Consider the following 17,543-nt stretch of genomic DNA (forward strand, 5'->3'; position numbering starts at 1 on the left):
GAAGGTGCAGAGAGTATGCGAGATTGGCCATGTGTGCAGGTGGGTGGGTGGGGTGTTCACGTGAGAGAGGCAATGGTGAAACGAAGCGGGTGGATATGCCCTCGGAAATGCGGGGAAGCATGTTTGGGGGAAACAGCAGGCGGGACTAAGGCCGACCAGCACAACGTCCTTTCACTTGTTGTGTTTCAGTAAAGAAGAGCACATCGTGCTCCTCCTCCTCTGGCGTTTAACGTGATGGGATTCACTCCAGCATCAGCGAACACGGCCGGTTCAGTGACGGCGCTTGCGCCGTTATCTCTGAAGCAGAGCCGCTAGGCGGCGCAAGTGGCGCGAAAGCGAGGCAACAGTCGGAGAAAAAACCCCAGCAAATCGCTTCGCCAATCCGCAACGTACCTTCATGTGCCAACGACTCTAAAGATTCGCGTTCGAATCGGTGGAGCTTCCGATAGGGTGATAGGATAGCCAAACAAGCCAAAACACAAGGAGCTTGGTCCTACAGAGGCACACAGCACCGAGCAACACAATGCCCGCTGCCTCTTTTCTCGGCGGGGCCTAGAGTCAGAGCAGGCAAATACGCCCCAGCACACGCACATACATGCCGAGTCTCTCCAAGGAAGGAGAAAGGTAATCAGCTTCATCAGGCAAGAGAGCAAAAGGCAGTTTCCTCCGCCTGTGGCACAGAGGTGTGCGTTGCGTTGCAAGTGCCATACACGGCACACGCACAGATCACATGACAAAACACGGAAGCGCCAACGGAAGCTCTTTGCCAAAGGCGAGAAACGTACTCACACACGCCCCACGTAATCCACACACGGTGTCAGGTTCGCATCTTCCGTTCCCGATCCCAGACGTGCTTCGCAAAAGCAATCACGAACAGCGACTGGTGAGGCTTCCCGGGCTCCGGCTGGTGATACGTCTGCACCTCCGCCTCAAAGCCCATTGACTGCAGTGCGCCTTGAATAATGCCGCCCATGAAGCCGGCGTAGTTCACGTTCCACCGGCCTTCGCTGTCCACGTAGTCGGGGGATGGGTGGACGTAGCGGAGGACGATTGGGTCGCTGTCAAAGAGGAAGAAGCGATCGGAGTTGCTCTCACGCTGGATTTCGCTGGCGGGACGGCCAAACCAGCGTGCCCACAGCTTCTCCTGTAGCAACTTCAAGACCGCGTCAATTGTTAGCGGGCGGCGCTGCAGGTCGACGGGGTCGCGGACAGAGGAAAGCATGATAAGACGGGTCCCAACATGCGCGCCAAGAGAGGTCAAGCGGGCCTCCACCTCCTCGACGTTCTTCACCTTTGTCGGGAACGTGTAGGCGCGTACACACAGCTCCGAAAACAAAAAGCTAAACGCCGACAACGCAACCTGGGTGTGCTCGCTGGAAGAGAGTTCTGCCGCGGCACCGCTCTTGTCGCTCACCACCTTGCCTGTGGCGACAGTTCGCTGGCGCATTTTTCTCGCTCGCCAACGGTCGTGTGAAAATCTGTATAGATGTGGCTTGATTCAAGTTCAAAATCACGAGCACTCCTCGGTGTGGAAGACAGGCAGTGGATCCTGCTCTGGCCTCTCGAAGCGCGGTTGTCCTCCAGGCTGCGCTGATGGAGCGGGCGTGGGGGGGGGGGGGGGGCACTGGAGCGATGGGGAAGAGGCATAGCAGGTGCAGATAAAGAGAGAGCGAAGAAGCACGAGAAGTGGACTAGCGCAGAAGTGCGGTTTCGTACTGTATAGCTCACTAGCAATGTGCTGCTGTTTTGTTTTTTCTCTCGCTCGTGCTTCTCTGGTGCTGCACATGCACGCGTGCGAGTGCGAGATGACGAAGAAGCGCCAAAATGCAGATGCCGCGATATAGATATATAATTTTTTTTTTCGGCGTTGTGGTTGTGGCTATTTCTCATGGCCCCAAGCTCGCACGCTGCACATGCCTAATCATCAAGAAACAAACAACGCAGGGAGGCAGCAGCGCGTTTTTTGTTTGTTTTCGATTCGGAAGACAATGTAAAAAAGAAAAGAGGGGCAAATGAGAAGATGTTGAGCGAAGCGAACCCGAGAGGACACCGACAACACCAAAGGGGGGTACGTGGGTGCGGGGAGAACAATAATAATAATAAATAGTAATGCGGCACAGGAAATAATACAGAAAAATCCGACGTCATGAAACCGCACCAACACACAACGCCGTTTTTTTTGTTCGTGGCACTCATGCTGCCATGAGGAGCGTGTACTTGTGTTCCGTAAGTAGATGTTTCGGAGAGAGAATGGGCATACCTCTGGCTTCCATGCTGCCTCTCTATTCCTATTTATCGTACCTTCACACAGTTGTCCCCGTCCGCAAACTATAAGCAGGCATCCAGAAACGTCTTTGCGGGCGCGAAAAACGCATCCCGAAGCACCTTCGCGGATGGAAGCGGAGTAAGGAATCTTACAGCAGGAAACAATGTCTTCAGTGTCTTCACCAATCATACTGGTGAGTGACAGATAGACGTACGATGAATGGGTCCGCAACTGTAGAGACGACTTCACCTCGTGCTTGTTTGTTTTTTGGGGGAAGGGGGGCTTCCGATTCCTGGCTACCGTGTGCCCAACGCATCCACCGTCCTCTCTCCCTCTTTCCTTTTCTCCATACCCTGGACAAGACACACAGGCGTTTAGATATGTAGCCAAAAGAGGTGCTGCAGCATGAAAGAGGCGCAGCCCACAGAAGTTGGGGGAGGGGGGACACAAACAGACCCCGAGGCGTGAGACGGAGGAAGTGGTGATAAGTGTGGCGCGGGTGACGCACGTTGCAGGCCTCCAAAAAAGAAAACAAACACACGAGGCCCATCTGCTAGAAGCAGCCGCTGGGTGAAAAGAGCGCGCGCGCACGCACGCACACGCGCACACACGAAGAAACAAAAAAAAGAGGGTACACGCGTGGGCTAAAGAAATAGAAAACACTCGCGTATGCATACATCGACATATGATGAACCAGAGGGGGAGGGAGAGGGCAAGGGAGAGCCGACCAAAGAAAAGAAAGCGACAAGGCAGAGATAGAAAAGGAGCGAAGGCCAAGACACCTCCGATACGGCTGCGCTCCCACACACACACACACAGAAAATAGGAACAGAGAAGAGCAGCGCAAAATAGACATAAAAAAAAGATGCAGAAAGTAGAAGAGGTAGAAATAACGAGAGGGAAGGGGGGAAGAGGGGGCCTCTCAGAACGAAACGGCGTCGATGACACATCTCGCACACATGTACGCCTTGGAAAAAAAAAAACAAAGAAAAAAGCAAGGAGCCTTCACTTGTACGTGAAGAGCGGAGGGAGGCGGGCGAGGTCTCGTCTCTCTTATTTCTCGTTTCTTTTTTTCTGTCCTTTTTTTTGTAGCAGCGGCCTGCTTTCACAATGAAACGTCAGCAGCGGGGGAGATGGAAAGAAAGTAGGGAAGCACTGAAAGAGAAGAAGCAGACGTCAGTCGATAGAAGGGCACACGAAGAGACGAATGATAACACTGCACACGAAGGGATGTGAAGGGAGCTTTTTTTTCGTTCTGAGCACACGACTGGCGAGGGATTCGATTTTGTGTGAGGGTGTCTGTCCGTAAGCACCGCTGAGCATGGTATGCGCTCTCTCTCTTCCTCCAAAAAAAAGCCTTCTCCTTTCGCCACAGCTTCCTTCTGCGTGCTACAGCGCCGTCGCTACACGCGTGAAAGGTGCATTTGCCTTGGCCTCCACCCTTCCCATGATAGCTTTGCGGGCTAATGGGTCGTCCTCCGTCGAGTAGAGTAGTAAGCTACTCTTCCTGTCAAACATCAGCATATCATCACCATCGTCAAGCACCGGAAAAGTGCGAAATATTGAGCGAGACATCAAGACACACACACATACACACACATCCGGTACAGAGCATAGCATAGAGAGCCCTCGTGGAGGTTTGTCGCTTCCCAAGAGAAAGAGAAAGCAGCGCACCAAAAAAAAAGAGAGAGATGCTGACGAGTTGCGGCTTAGCTACACAGGAAAAAGACGAAGAGGCCACAACAGAAGACTAGCGCGCACACAGACATAGATGACCCACCAAGGTCGGAGATGCTAAGGCGAGTGAAGAGGGAGAGAGACGAAAGGAAACGGAGTCACAGCAGAGACACCTCAGAATAATCACAGAAAAAAAAGTAGGCGGCCCCCGTTATGCTCTTCTTTCTTGTCGCGTTTCTTTTTCGGTGTCCATGTTATTCTGCCGGAACAGCTACTCCTACAAGCCTGTCGCACAGTGTTCTGTTTTCTAAGCCGTCGCTTGCCTTCCAGTTGGCACCCGCCCTTTCCCACTTTCTCGCCATCTCTCGTTACACCTCTGAGCCCGTTCGTTGGGTCAGCGGGTGCCTGTGTCATCGCCACAGATTGAAACGCCAAGGGAATAATCAAGAGTACTGCACACTAAAAACAAAAGAAGAGAAACAAGACACGCCGGACACACTCACAGAACGCTAGAGAAGAAAGGACTGAAAAGTATATGAGCGTCGCGAAGATCGGCCAGTCTGATGGTGAGACACTTTTGCATATTTTGTGGAACGCGTAAATATGCGGCTCATGCCAGGCCGCGAGAGAGATTTGCGTACGCACCGGCTTTCTTATTGCCCCCACCTCTCATGGCCGCTGATTACGCGGTCCTTTGCTTTTTGTCTGATGGTTAGCCCTCGCTGTCCCTCCTCGATCACGTGGGTCTCTTGAATCAGGAACCGAGCATCGGCGTTGACGACATCCCATCGACGCATACTCTCAAAAACACAAGAAACAGAGAAGAGACCGCGAAAAACACGGGCGTGTGTCAAAGTACAAAACCCGCAGGGAAGTCCGTCACTACCGCCAGACCGAGCGAAAGCGAGATAGCAGTGGCACCGACATACCAGTAGTACACCGCGACCCTATTCCCTCATAGTCAACAAAGAGACAGACAAAGGCAAGGACAATCACCAAATAAGGAGGAGGTGGTGACAGCACCGCACGAGCACAATGACACACACACACGTGCACACGAAACGTGGGAGTTATCCTTTATGAGCGCTGTACTCTCAGAACGGCATGAGCGGTGGTCACAATTTTTTGTATCTTCGGGAGAGGGGGGAGCATGCGCGCACAGGTAGGAAAAGAGAAGGGTCTGATTAGCTTGTGGCCACCGCACTTACGTCCCTCCTCCTGCTTAGAGGAAAATCACAGTCAACGCGAGGACGAAAGTAAGGTCACTTGATCAGCACAGGAGAAACGAAAAAGAGAGAATCAATCACACTTGCAAGACGCACACGAACACACTCTGGAACAACAATAATAAAAAATATATATAAACCAATAAGAAAATAAAAAGTAAAGGGCCCTGTTCGTGTGCGAGAGTATTCTGGTCAGGTTTTTTTTGTTTTGTTATCGCTGTTGTTTCCGAGTACAATAGACGACGTGGCGCTGCTGCCTATCCCCCCACACTATTCCGTGTTTAAGGAAGTCCGTGAGCCTGGTGCGTGGGAGTGAATACTGTTTGTTTTCTACTGGCTAGCTCTTGCCTTTTTCCTTCTCCCTCTTCTTCTGTTTTTTTTTGTTCGCTGCTGCTATTCTGTTTCTTCGGGCTTCCATTTTACATGATACCGTGTAAGCGCCATAGGAACGCATGAAACAAAAAAAACAAGCAACGAAGAAAGACAACTANNAGAAACGAGGGGGGAGGGGGTGCATGCGACTCCCCCACCACCACCCCCTCTCTCACTTGCCCGCTAACTCAAGCACACGCCACCACTGTACACCACGACAGGCGCACAAACACTAATACACACTCCACTCGACAAGAATTGGTCCAACACGCACCCCTCGAGCAGGGCCACATTTGCGCCCGTCATGCTCACATATTGAGAAGTCGCCGGGTCTGGGAGAGGAAGAGCGACAGTTGCCACAAGCGTGGCCACACACTCTTTCGTGTATTCTCTCCCTTGCAGTATGGCAGTGCAAGACTGTTGTCTTCACCGCGGTGAGTTCGCTCATTTCCGAGTTGCACATGTGTGCAGCGGCTTGTCCATGAGTGCCTACCCAGCTGCGAGCTTGATGCATTCCTTTCGCAGCTAAGTCGCTAAGCCTCACTCCTCTTTTTATTGCTTGTGAATCACAACGGAGGGCACGCATACTACCCATCACCGGCACGCACGCGCAGTCAACAAAACAGGAGAAACGCACCACCGTCGTCAGACATCTTCCACGATAATTTTCACACAGGCCGAGCCCTTCACAATCCCGGGACTTGCCTCCCCTCACAATGAAAAAGAGAAAGATCATACAGTCTTTGTCCCACTTGGCACGGCCCTCGGCGCCTTTGCCCTCCCCTTCACTCTCCCATTTGGTCTTACTTTTCTCCGTGACTCATCCCCCTGCAGCACACACACACACAGACATAGGCCTCCAACGACAAGGGAGCGCCTCAATGCGTGTGGCATCTCAGGGTCCAGTGGACCCTGCACTCTGTGTGTGGGGCAGCCAAGCAGCCCACTCCCCGCCCTATCCCTGTGCCAAAATGCCGAACCACCTCTGGTGGTGACAGGGTCAAGCACCTACGGCCTAGGGGAGGTCAGAGCGGTGTGTCGCTGCTGACGTCGACTCTCAGGCCCTGGATGGCGTTTGCGTTGCACCCTCCTGCAGCAGTGGATACATCTGTGCCATCCATGTGGTGGACAGCGTATCAGCGTGGCAGGAGCGTATCCCATCCCCGACCCTCACACCGCCTGCTGGTGTGTGGCGCCGGCGCGTCACCCCGAGGGGGAGGAGATGCACCAGCTGGCGACCGGCATGAGGGGTGCTGCTGCGAAGCCATCTGGGAAGGGTCGGGTGGGTGGGCACTGTTTTGGGCAGAGGCCGCGCCTAGGTGGCTGTGTCGGTGCATTGCTGTGAGGCATGTCTGGCGCTGCCTCGCACGATGAGGTGAGGCCTGAGTCAGGGTCGTGGGGCAGAATGGAGCTGGACTCCTGTTGTGTGGCAAAGGGCGGACTCGTTGAAAAGAGAAGAGCGTTTTCTTCTTTTTTTTGCGGCCTTGCGCGCGCCTCTCTCTCTAGTCTCCCCCAGTCCTCTCCTTTTTTTTTCGGACGACCACGTCGTGCCCACGAATGCGTCGCTCTTCTCCATTTGTGGGAGTCTCCTGCTCGTGTAAGAGCGCCACATGACGGAACGTCGTACGTTTCGGCGACGTGTGCCGCCCCCACCAACGACGACACGCCTTGGCGGGTTGGAAGGGAAGCTGAGGCTTTCCCTCGCGGCGCACATCGCGCACTAGCGCGCCTCGCCTTCTCGTCGTGAGTCGCTTTTTTTTCACGTGTCCAACTCAACCGCTCTTTTCTCCTTGGTCCTGTTGCGTAGCTTCACTTCTTCCTCCGCGCAGTCCTGAACCGCCGTTTACGGGACATGCCGGCGGTGTGACATTAGACTACTGAAACTGAGGCTGTCCCACAGCAAAACCTGTCTTGCTGCTGCTTGCAGTGCTGAGAGTGCCAACAGCGGGGGCCCCTTTGAAGGCAGTGCTGGTGCTCGAGGTGGCAGTGCCTTTAACGTGCAGCGACTCAGTCATCTCGTACGTCGCGCGAATCGCCCACAAAAACTTTTCGTACAGCACAAACGCCATCATCGTTGACGGGATGACGCGTGCCACATTCACGGGAAGGCCGCGGTACATGCCGATGAGCCCCTCACTGCGCCAGATGGTCTGCAAGCCCGTCAACATGTTCTTGTACTCCTGCCTGCCGTGGTTACGCTGATCCTGTAGGCAGGTCCGCACGACCTCGAGGGGGTTGAAGAAGATACAAGCTACTGCCTTGGAAAAGCCGGAGGCCAGTGCCACCTGCAGCGGCGAGGGATTTTCGTGGTTGGTGAACAGGTTACGCCGGAACCACTCGTATATGGTCACTTGGATGGTGGTGTTGCCGGTGAGCAGTATCTGAGGCCACAGTCCGCGGAACATGGCCCTCCACCCCTCCCGCCGCACAATAGTTCTTACCCCAGCGAAACCGGACGGCAGCGGCTGCGCACGGACGCCGCTGTGAAGGCGGTTGCCGTCGCACAGCTGGCGGCGTGTCTTGACGACGTGGAGCGGCGTGACGACAGTGCCAGTGATAGTGGCCGCGACGCATGCGCTCATAAAATCGAGACCGGACTGCTCAATCATAGAGTCCTCCAGCGTTTCATCGAGTAACTCCGTGAGGCGCTGCTGCGCGGAGCGGAAGGTGACCAGGTACAGTCCCCACCCAATGCTGTGCGAAACGACAGACACAACGATACCCTTGTACATGCCGCGCAAACCTTCCTGACGCAAAATCTCTCGAACGGAGCGAAGCGGCATCGCACGGCTTCCCTGATGAAGGGTGTGCGTGCGAGTGCGTAGGAAGTCCAGCGGGTAAAACATCATCATCGCGGCTGACCCGCCCATCATGCCTGCAACGCCATGCATCCACAGATGCTCCCTCTTCGCCGGCATGCTCGGCGAGGAGCCGTTCAGGGACGGTGAAAGAGATTGCGCCATGGCGAATCAAGCTTGGAATGGTTCTCTGAGAAGTAGGGAGGGAGAGAGGCCGTGTAACAGCAGGAGATGAACCCGTGGCAATACCAGGATGTAACCCTGAGAGCTAGCGCGCGCACGCACGCAGGTGTGTGCTTACGTGTCGCTGCTCCTAGGTCCCTCCGTGTCTCTTAGCCGCCACCAAAAGAGCGCGGCAACAATGAACAGGTTCGCCCGTGTATGTATGTGTAGATGCGTGTGACGCTACGTGGCTCACACACCCTATACTGCTGACGCTCGACCCTTCAAAACACGGTACGCGGCGACGAGGCGTAAATCCGACAACTGCAATCAACGCCCCCACGCGTCGACGCAGGCGAGCACAAGTACAGAGAAAGGGAGCCCAGAACAAAACTGAGTACAGGCGGGACGAAGAGAGCGCAAAAGAACGAGAGAAGAAAAGTGAAAGATAGCAAACAGAAAAAAAAGAAGACTGGCGAGGAATGGTGCGTGTGTCAGCGGATTCGAGGAATGACGCACCGGTGACGATGGCCCACAATCCCGGTTCGTAAGGCGGAGGGGTGGGTGGGTGGGTGGGGGGGGTTAGTGGGTGCGTATGCGGCTCCTCTATCCGCTGTGTACGACGAAACTGTGGCAGGAAAGCGAGAGCGGGGGAGAGACGAAAAAGAAGGGGAAGACGCTCAAACACAGGAGAAGCGTAGAAGAGAGCGGACGCACAACCACAAACCATACGGCCGTTTCATGCGTCGCTGGACTCCTCCGCTGCTGTGTTGCCTGCCTCGCAGCCAAGTGCACGTGGAGAGAGTAAGAAGAGGGGAGAGCCAGAAAGACAAGAACGTGCTAGCGTTCAAAATACGGTGATTGATGTTGAAAAAGAAAAGGCACGAAAGAAAGGGAAGCACAGAACGGCAACTGCACGAAGCGTATCACACCCGGGAATAACTAAGGAGGAGGAAAAAGCGAACATAGAAGGAGTGGGGCGGTTTAGTTGTGGCTGGTGATAGCGTGTCGCCTTGTGATGAGGGTTTCAGTCTCTGCGTGCAGAGAGAAGTGAAAAGTATTGGGGAAGGGGAGGAGGGCCCCCGTGGCGAAGGGAGAGAGACGAAGGGGTAGAGTAATGATGTTACAATGATTAGATGAAGGTGAGACGTATCTCGAACAAATTCTTGAGGTGAGGGATGATGACGACATGGTTGACGAGAGAAACAGAATAAGGCGAAAGTACAGTGTGTTGTGGTGGTTTATAGTATTGAAGATTGTTTGGTGAGGCGCATCATGCGGTGAGTAGGTGCACATGTGGTGCATGGGCAGTTAGGAGAGGAAGGTGGGGGGGGTATCGTTGGGAGAGACCAGAAGGAGAGATGCAGAGAGAAGATAGTCGAAGGAGAGGGAGAGCACACAGTCATGGGGATACGCAGACACCTACACCTACACGCATTCAAGAGACACAGGTGTAGTTGTGCGTGTGGGTCCGTGCGGTCGCATGGAGGAAGGCTATGCTGGATCACTGACTCTGGTATCCGCCCGCCCTCTTACAGGAGTAGGGGGGAACGGCGCACTCAACAGAGGCCCTCCATCCGAGAATACTCCCTGTCCGCCTGCCCATGCGAACAATGAGCCTGTTGACAGAACAGCCACAAAGAACAAAACGATCCAGGGAGTGTCTAGCACCTGCACGGGCAGGTATGGCACCAGCGAAGATCCAAGGCTACTTGGACACGCTGAATTTCGGAGCATCGCGCAGGTGCACCTGAGCTCCCTCTTGCCGGTTTTTCTTCGTTAGATTTCGAGCGTCGAGTTGAGCGTTGCTTTCTCGCGGGGTTCTGCAGCCTTCGAGTGAGCGTGCATGTCATAGCTTGAGTAAAATGGGTAGAAGGACGAAGAAAGAGTGCGTGCGCGCATGCGTGTGTAAGAGGGTCATCCACATCTCAGCGGCGTTTTTTTGTTCCTCAGGGCCATCATTGTCAGTCGTCCCCTTACGAGTTCATCGTCGCTCGTTGTTACTGCCGTCCTCCTCCCTTCGTTCCTCTCTTTCGTCTCTTCGCATTCCGTCGTGCTGCTGTCCTGAAACGCGAATCGATCGCCAAAGGGCCGCTGCTCTTCCCCCGCAACGCAGTCTTTCATTTTTTTCGTTTCAGCCTCGCATGAAGAATGCCCTTCCCTCTATATCCGAGGCCTCTACCCGCACCAACACAAGCACGCGCACCCGCGGACACCCGTTAGCGACTTGTCTTTCTCTCCACCATCGCGTGTGGGCGTGAGTGCTGGGAAGGAGGGTGTACAGCGGGTGTAATATTGAGTAGAACGGTGCACCGTAAACAGCGAAGAATGGGGAGGCGGACGGCAGCTACGGATAGCCCGATTGGAAAGGAGAGACAGAACAAGAAATGTATTTAGAGTCGGGAAGCTCGGAAACGCGATGAAAAAAGAAAGAAAAAGCGCAGCCATAAGAGAATGTGGATTTGCGTGCGCGCGCATGTGTGTGTGTGTGCCCCGACGCGTAGGAGTTGCGTGTAAGTGTGAATGCCTGGCTTAGTTTTACACACCTGCTCCAGCTTGCAGAATATGCGATGGAAGCGCGATACAGCGCACTGCTCCATCATGCTGCCATACAGTCAACTACTGCACACAGGACACACTCGTAAAGGTAACCACGCACAAACAGCATACCCAGGTTCACACCCGCGCGCCTCCTCACATGCACACACACACAGACAGACACACATGATTTCGCTTTCTTTTTATTTCGCGCCACGCACACAACTGCGCGAAAAAAAAATTCGGAGAAAAAAACAAAAGAGCGCACAAAATGAAAGCAAAGAAGCAAAAGAAGGGAAAGCGCTTGAACCTTAGACGGAGTGTGTGTGTGTGTGGGTGCGCGTGTGTGTGTGTTGGGGGGGGGTAATAAGAGCCTTCATAACCCTACGCGTGGTTGCAGTGGCAGTCGGAGGCTAAACATGACAAGGCGAAGAACAAAAGGAAACGAAAGCATCCAAAGGCAACAGGACGAAACAAAGAAGGGCGATACATGAATGAAGCGGGACGGGAGGCAGGCACAGCACGGCGTCTCCCTTGTGGCTCGAAGCCCTCCTCACTGTGCAATAAAAGACAAATTTTTATCTTCGCCGCCCCCACCCCGTTGCGCGTCCTTTATATCTTCTTCGCGTTTTCCCTTTTTTTACTGTTGGTCGTCTCTTCCCGATCCGCTTGTCTTGGCGATGCGTGTTTCACTCGTGTTGCAGACGACAAACAAAAAGCAAATAAAACCTGAAAACGCACCGCCGGTCAACCAGTGCGCGGTGGCAAGAGCGGTAGGAGGGCTAGCCGACCATCTCCTTCGTCTCCGCCTTTTTTTTCCTTCCCCCTCTCTCTCAACTCGCTCCCCCAGCAGCAGCCGACTAAGTCCCACCGCTGTTCGTGGCCAAGCGAAACAATGAGAAAAAAGGAAAAGCAATCCCATCCCTCGACGCTCCTCTTTGAGAGCGCTTCACGCACACGACCACTATTGCTGGGCTGACTTCGCTCCATGCCAATTCCTCTCAGCACCGCAGACGTCCGCGTTGAACCACCAGTCGTTTCTTCATGTTCCACTGTCGAAGAATATTTCGTCACTCCCACCAAATAAAAAGGCAGCATGGTGGACACATGCTCGTCCAACTGCTGTAGCGGAACAGACGGGGAAGGGTGTACAAGGAAGGTTGGGAGAAACGATACGCCATCCAAGGTTGGAGTCTCGCACGCGCCAGCTAAGAGGTCCGGCGGGCGGACCAAAAAAAGCTTTGCGGCTTCCCTTTGCCACACAACAGGAGTCCAGCTCCATTCTGCCCCACGACCCTGACTCAGGCCTCACCTCATCGTGCGAGGCAGCGCCAGACATGCCTCACAGCAATGCACCGACACAGCCACCTAGGCGCGGCCTCTGCCCAAAACAGTGCCCACCCACCCGACCCTTCCCAGATGGCTTCGCAGCAGCACCCCTCATGCCGGTCGCCAGCTGGTGCATCTCCTCCCCCTCGGGGTGACGCGCCGGCGCCACACACCAGCAGGCGGTGTGAGGGTCGGGGATGGGATACGCTCCTGCCACGCTGATACGCTGTCCACCACATGGATGGCACAGATGTATCCACTGCTGCAGGAGGGTGCAACGCAAACGCCATCCAGGGCCTGAGAGTCGACGTCAGCAGCGACACACCGCTCTGACCTCCCCTAGGCCGTAGGTGCTTGACCCTGTCACCACCAGAGGTGGTTCGGCATTTTGGCACAGGGATAGGGCGGGGAGTGGGCTGCTTGGCTGCCCCACACACAGAGTGCAGGGTCCACTGGACCCTGAGATGCCACACGCATTGAGGCGCTCCCTTGTCGTTGGAGGCCTATGTCTGTGTGTGTGTATTGGAGGGGAGGGGGTGGGGGCTAACGGAAGAGCGAAAAACAAAATCAGGTGAGCTACGCGCAGGTGTCTAAGAGCGGAATCGGGTGCCAAAGTCCTGCGTAGGTGTGCCCCTGTCTTGCATGCTCCTCTGTCTGCGCTTTTCGTGAGTGCGGCGTGTCCCACACGTGGCCGGGGCAACTGTGGCCGGAGAGGCGGGGGAACACTCAACTGGCAGAGGGAGAAAAGGGAAGAGGTTGAGCCGCTAGTTGAGAGCGGCTGTCTACTGCAGTGCGGGCCATTCAAACGACTCACGACCATCCCTGTCTGTGCGCTCGTAGCCGTGGCGGCCAAAGACGTCACGCTGCAACGACACCAGCTGTCCGTACGGAAGAATCTCCGTGTACATGGCGTTGATGTAGGAGAGTGAGGCCATCATGACCGGCAGTGACACTGCCGTATTCACTGTGAGCCTGGCGAGAATCTGGCGGCAGTCATTAAGGCCCGCAGCTATCTCCTTGGTGAAGGCGTCCAACAGGTTGGGCAGGTTCGGGTTCTCCTCGAAGGCCTTCGTCATAGGCCCCAGCAGGTAGCCCTGCAGAATGCAGCCGGCGCGGAAGGTTGCGATGGTGGCGGGCAGGTTCAAGCCAAATCCGTACACCTTGTCCAGCTCGCGCAAGCACTGGAACATCTGCGCGTAACTTGCAATGATGGAAAGGCTGACGGCGTGGAATAGCTGCTTCGCTTCGGGGGAGTTCGGGGACTTGTCCGTGGCTTTCTCACACGGGCCGCAAGGGAAGTGAGGGAATGCCTTGGAGTTCGCGACACGCTCCGCTTTGTACATGGTCATCTGGCGTGAGATGACGGCCATGTTGAGCGAGGGCGCTGGCACCCCAACTTCCAGAGCCTCCTGGGCCGACCACAGGCCGGTACCTTTGGAGCCGATGCGGTCCAACACCTTCTCTGACAGATAGTTGCCTGCTGCCTCCCTCGCCCGGCAAGCGACAATAGAGATGTCGAGCATGTAGGATTTGAGGAAGCCGTCTGCCTTCCACGACTCGAACACGTCAGCGATCTGATCGTTGTTGAATCCGAAGGCAAGCAAGGCGCTGTACGCCTCACCCCAGATCTGCAGCACGGCGTACTCACCAGCGTTGTGGTACATCTTCACGCAGGATCCAGCGCCGCCCTTGCCGTTGAACGTCACGCACGGGCGACCGTCCTCAGCCTTGGCCGCAGCCGCCTCCACGATCGCGCGTACCTCCTCCCACACGCTTGGTGTGCCCCCAGGGAAGAAGGCCGGCCCCTTGCGCGCACCCTCCTCACCACCGGAGATGCCCATGCCGAGGAAGCGGAGACCCTGGCTCTCCAACTGCGCGGCGCGCCTGTCCTGGTCCTTGAAGTTCGCATTGCCAGTGTCTATGACGATGTCGCCCTCCTCGAAAACTTCCTTGAGCTGTTCGATCGTGGAGTCCGTAGCAGCGCCGGCCTGGACGAGAATGAACGCGCGGCGCGGCTTCTTGAGGGACGCGGCGAACTCCTTCATTGTCTCGTACCCCTTTAGGTTGACGGCAAGCGCCTCGTTCTCATGCTCCTTGAGAAACGACGTCGTCTTCGTGTAGGTGCGGTTGAAGACGGCAACTTTAAATCCCTTCTCGGCGATGTTCAGGGCGAGATTCGCGCCCATGACGCCGAGACCGATAATACCGAGGTCGTTCGACATGGAGAATAAGGGATTCGTTCTGTGTGTGAAAAAGGGTGTTGGGTGTATGATGGGACTAAGCGCCAGTAAATAAGGGGCTCCTTCGGCCTCGCTTGACGCGAACACAACGGGTGAAAGTGAGGGGTGGTGTGATGAGCGGGAGGGGGTGTATGGGTGAAGGGCAGAGCGCGCGCAGAAATATGTAGATGTATAGCTATATAGAGAGAGAGGCTGATGCACAACGGCAACACAACACAGTAGAAGAGAGCACCGCTTCTCTTTTTTTTTGAGGGAGGGATTTGTTTGGTCCGTTGCTTCGCTGAGCGTCGCCTTGCACGTTGGATGATCGGCAAAGAGCTTGGGTCCCGATAAACTGAGGATGAATGAACGGAGAGGAGACGGGGATTGTGTTATAGAAAATACTGAACAGTGCTTCGTACAACTACCTGCGAGGTCGGGAGAGAGTGGAGGGGGGCGAAGGGGGCGGCAGGTGTTGCAGACGGGTGATTGAGTGGGAAGAGTCAAGCAACAGAAACAGCGAGTCGACGAGAAATTGGATTCGCGGCGACAGAGCATGGGAGTGACGCGTGAGCGAGGGAAGGATAGCGAAGGGAAAAACGAGACGATTCCGGCCACGCAGGGCGACCTCAGCGCTGGGAGAATCCCAGTAACGGGAAAAGGTCATGAGGGAGCAAGACAGCACCAGTTACAGCTCTCCCTCTCTACGGGCAGCCCCTCGTGTTCACCACCTTTTCTCGGCGAGCAGGTGGTACGCAACCACGACCGTCGGAGAAAATCTTCAAAACGTAGTGCCGCTTTCGTTGTTTTCTCCTCAACGATCTGTGTGTAGGCGTAGGGCTAATTTTCTTTGATCCCTGTGAAACCCCCGCAGAGCGACAAGCGGCTGATTAGCCGTTGGGGTGGTTTAAACAGATAACAAAAAACACTGTCACACAATAGAAACAAAGTGGAGGCGTCGACAACGTGAACGAGTCGCGCGTATCTTGACATTCCGGGACGGTGCTTAGTGAGGTCGTCTCCACTGCGCAGGCGCACGCTGCCGGCAACAACCCACCCTCTACTCCCTCGCCGCCCAACCGCCGTAGGTGAGTGCGAGAGCGACGGCACACTTGGCAACTGCTTCGTCCTCCATCACTCGGTCGCACCTCCAAAGCTCTCACATTATCCGGCTAGCGTCATTTCGATTAATGGAAAGGGTGACTCGCAGTCTCTCCTGCTCGGATTCGATCGCCCGGATAAGGCGCTCGCGCTTCTTCCTCTGCCGCAAGCGCCGCAGCTCAGCTCGCTGCTTCTTACGCTGCCGCCGCTCCTCCTTCGATGTTGTCACGCTGCACTCTGTTGACGATGATTCCGCTGCATTCGCCCCTCCGTTGCCCGTCGCCGATTCCAGGTGCGACGATGCCGCAGGCGGGGCAGCTTTCATAAGATCGCTGACTGTGCGGCGCAAACGCCGCCGCTTCGCCGCTTCCTTCTCCAGCCACGCCGCCGTCTCTTTCGGTCCAGCACCGGCAATTACCAGCACAAGTTGCCCTTTCCTCACCAGCATCTGTGCCTCTTGACGGAGGTAGAAGCCAACGAGTCGTTCCGCTGTGTCAGCGTGCAAGGATTCGTTCAGCTTCGTCAGCTCATGTGTGACGTAGACGAACCGACGCGGCAGTACAGATGCGATGTCCTGCAGCACCATCACCAGCCGGCGCGGAACTTCGTAGAAGACGCACGGAAATGTGGCAGGGGCAACGATAGTGCGGAGAATCCGGAGTCGCGCCCCGTGAGACTTGGGTAGTACGTTTCCAAAAAAGAAAGAGCCGTCCTCAAAGGTCTGAGGGGAGAGGCCGGCGTCGCTGTCGGCGGCTGCGCCAGCGCCTCCCTTGTGACTCTTCGCCGATTCGTAAGCAGAAGTTGTCAAACCAGATATCGCCAGCGCGCTCATCAGGGCTGACGCCCCCGGCACGGCTGTGACGCGAATACCGCTCTTCTGTATCTCTTGCACCAGCTCCCCGCCGACGTCACCAATGCACGGAGTGCCGCTCGTCGTGACAAGTGCCATGCTGCGCCCACCCTTTAGCAACTCCACCAGCTTTTCTCGCGAGGTGCTGCGATTTCCGCGGCTATAGTGAATGAGGCGACCTTGGTTGGGGATGTTCACGAGGTCCAGGAGAGTCTTGGTAGCAGGGCGATCGGTGGTGATAATGTAGTCGACGCCGCGCAGCACATCGAGGGCCCGCAAGGAGAAGTCCTTCAAGTTTCCGATCGGCACCGAGACGACGTGCAAGGCTGCCTTGTCGATATTGGTTGGCTTCGTGAGGGGATCCACCGCGTCCTCGGGCGTGAGGCGCGCTTTTCGGTAGTGAAAGGTGCCGCTAAAGCGACCCACTGTGCTGCTGAGCCCTCGAGCGGGACTAAAGAGAGCAGCGACTGAAGAACTGCAGGGCAAGGTGCGCGGTGCGCGTGCGTGATAGCCTTGCGTTGCAGTGGTGCGCAGCGACCAAACGCTCCGACGAAGGTGCGGGGCGGCTGCGAAGCGCATCCCAGACCGTCCCAACATGTTCGCCGACTGTGGGTGTGGGTGTGTGTGCCTGTCCGCACGATGGGGATGTGCAGGTCAACAAACCTACTGTACCGATAGATTAGTGAGATGGGTAGAGGCAGGGAAACACGAGAGACCGAAAAGTAATGAAGACGGTGCTGAGGTGAACTGCTCAGCCGGAGCCATAGGATATCTCCCAGAAGAAGGCGCTCGGCCAGCTGGAGGGACGGACGGGCAACAGATGATAAACCGAAAGTTGGCGACGAGCTAAGGCACAGCTTCGCTCTCCTGTGGCGTGGGCAGCATCGCTGGGTTCTGCAGAAAGTATTTTCTTGAATGCGTAGCAGCGCCTCCCCACTGCGCTAAGGGCTTTTCGTTATCGCTGCCTTTTAAGAGTGTCTTCTTGTTAGTGACGTGGTCATGAGA

At 55.6% G+C, this 17,543-nt stretch overlaps 4 protein-coding genes across 4 annotated transcripts; all 4 read right to left on the minus strand.

Moving 5' to 3' along the window:
• Positions 1-817: 817 nt before the first annotated feature.
• LMXM_34_3320 (transport protein particle (TRAPP) subunit,putative) lies at positions 818-1,447 on the minus strand (the record flags this gene model as incomplete). Its single annotated transcript, XM_003879279.1, has 1 exon — positions 818-1,447. One exon carries the CDS (start codon positions 1,445-1,447, stop codon positions 818-820), a length of 630 nt encoding a protein of 209 aa, XP_003879328.1.
• Positions 1,448-7,415: 5,968 nt separating this feature from the next.
• Positions 7,416-8,504, minus strand: LMXM_34_3330 (putative mitochondrial carrier protein; the record flags this gene model as incomplete). Its single annotated transcript, XM_003879280.1, has 1 exon — positions 7,416-8,504. One exon carries the CDS (start codon positions 8,502-8,504, stop codon positions 7,416-7,418), a length of 1,089 nt encoding a protein of 362 aa, XP_003879329.1.
• Positions 8,505-13,150: 4,646 nt separating this feature from the next.
• Positions 13,151-14,590, minus strand: LMXM_34_3340 (putative 6-phosphogluconate dehydrogenase,decarboxylating; the record flags this gene model as incomplete). Its single annotated transcript, XM_003879281.1, has 1 exon — positions 13,151-14,590. The coding sequence occupies one exon, from the start codon at positions 14,588-14,590 to the stop codon at positions 13,151-13,153; it is 1,440 nt and encodes a 479-aa protein (XP_003879330.1).
• Positions 14,591-15,746: 1,156 nt separating this feature from the next.
• LMXM_34_3350 (conserved hypothetical protein) lies at positions 15,747-17,135 on the minus strand (the record flags this gene model as incomplete). The annotated part of the gene is made up of 1 exon (XM_003879282.1): positions 15,747-17,135. One exon carries the CDS (start codon positions 17,133-17,135, stop codon positions 15,747-15,749), a length of 1,389 nt encoding a protein of 462 aa, XP_003879331.1.
• Positions 17,136-17,543: the final 408 nt, after the last annotated feature.

The sequence above is a fragment of the Leishmania mexicana genome, chromosome 34, assembly GCF_000234665.1.
Source record: "Leishmania mexicana MHOM/GT/2001/U1103 complete genome, chromosome 34".
Classification (NCBI taxonomy): domain Eukaryota; phylum Euglenozoa; class Kinetoplastea; order Trypanosomatida; family Trypanosomatidae; genus Leishmania; species Leishmania mexicana.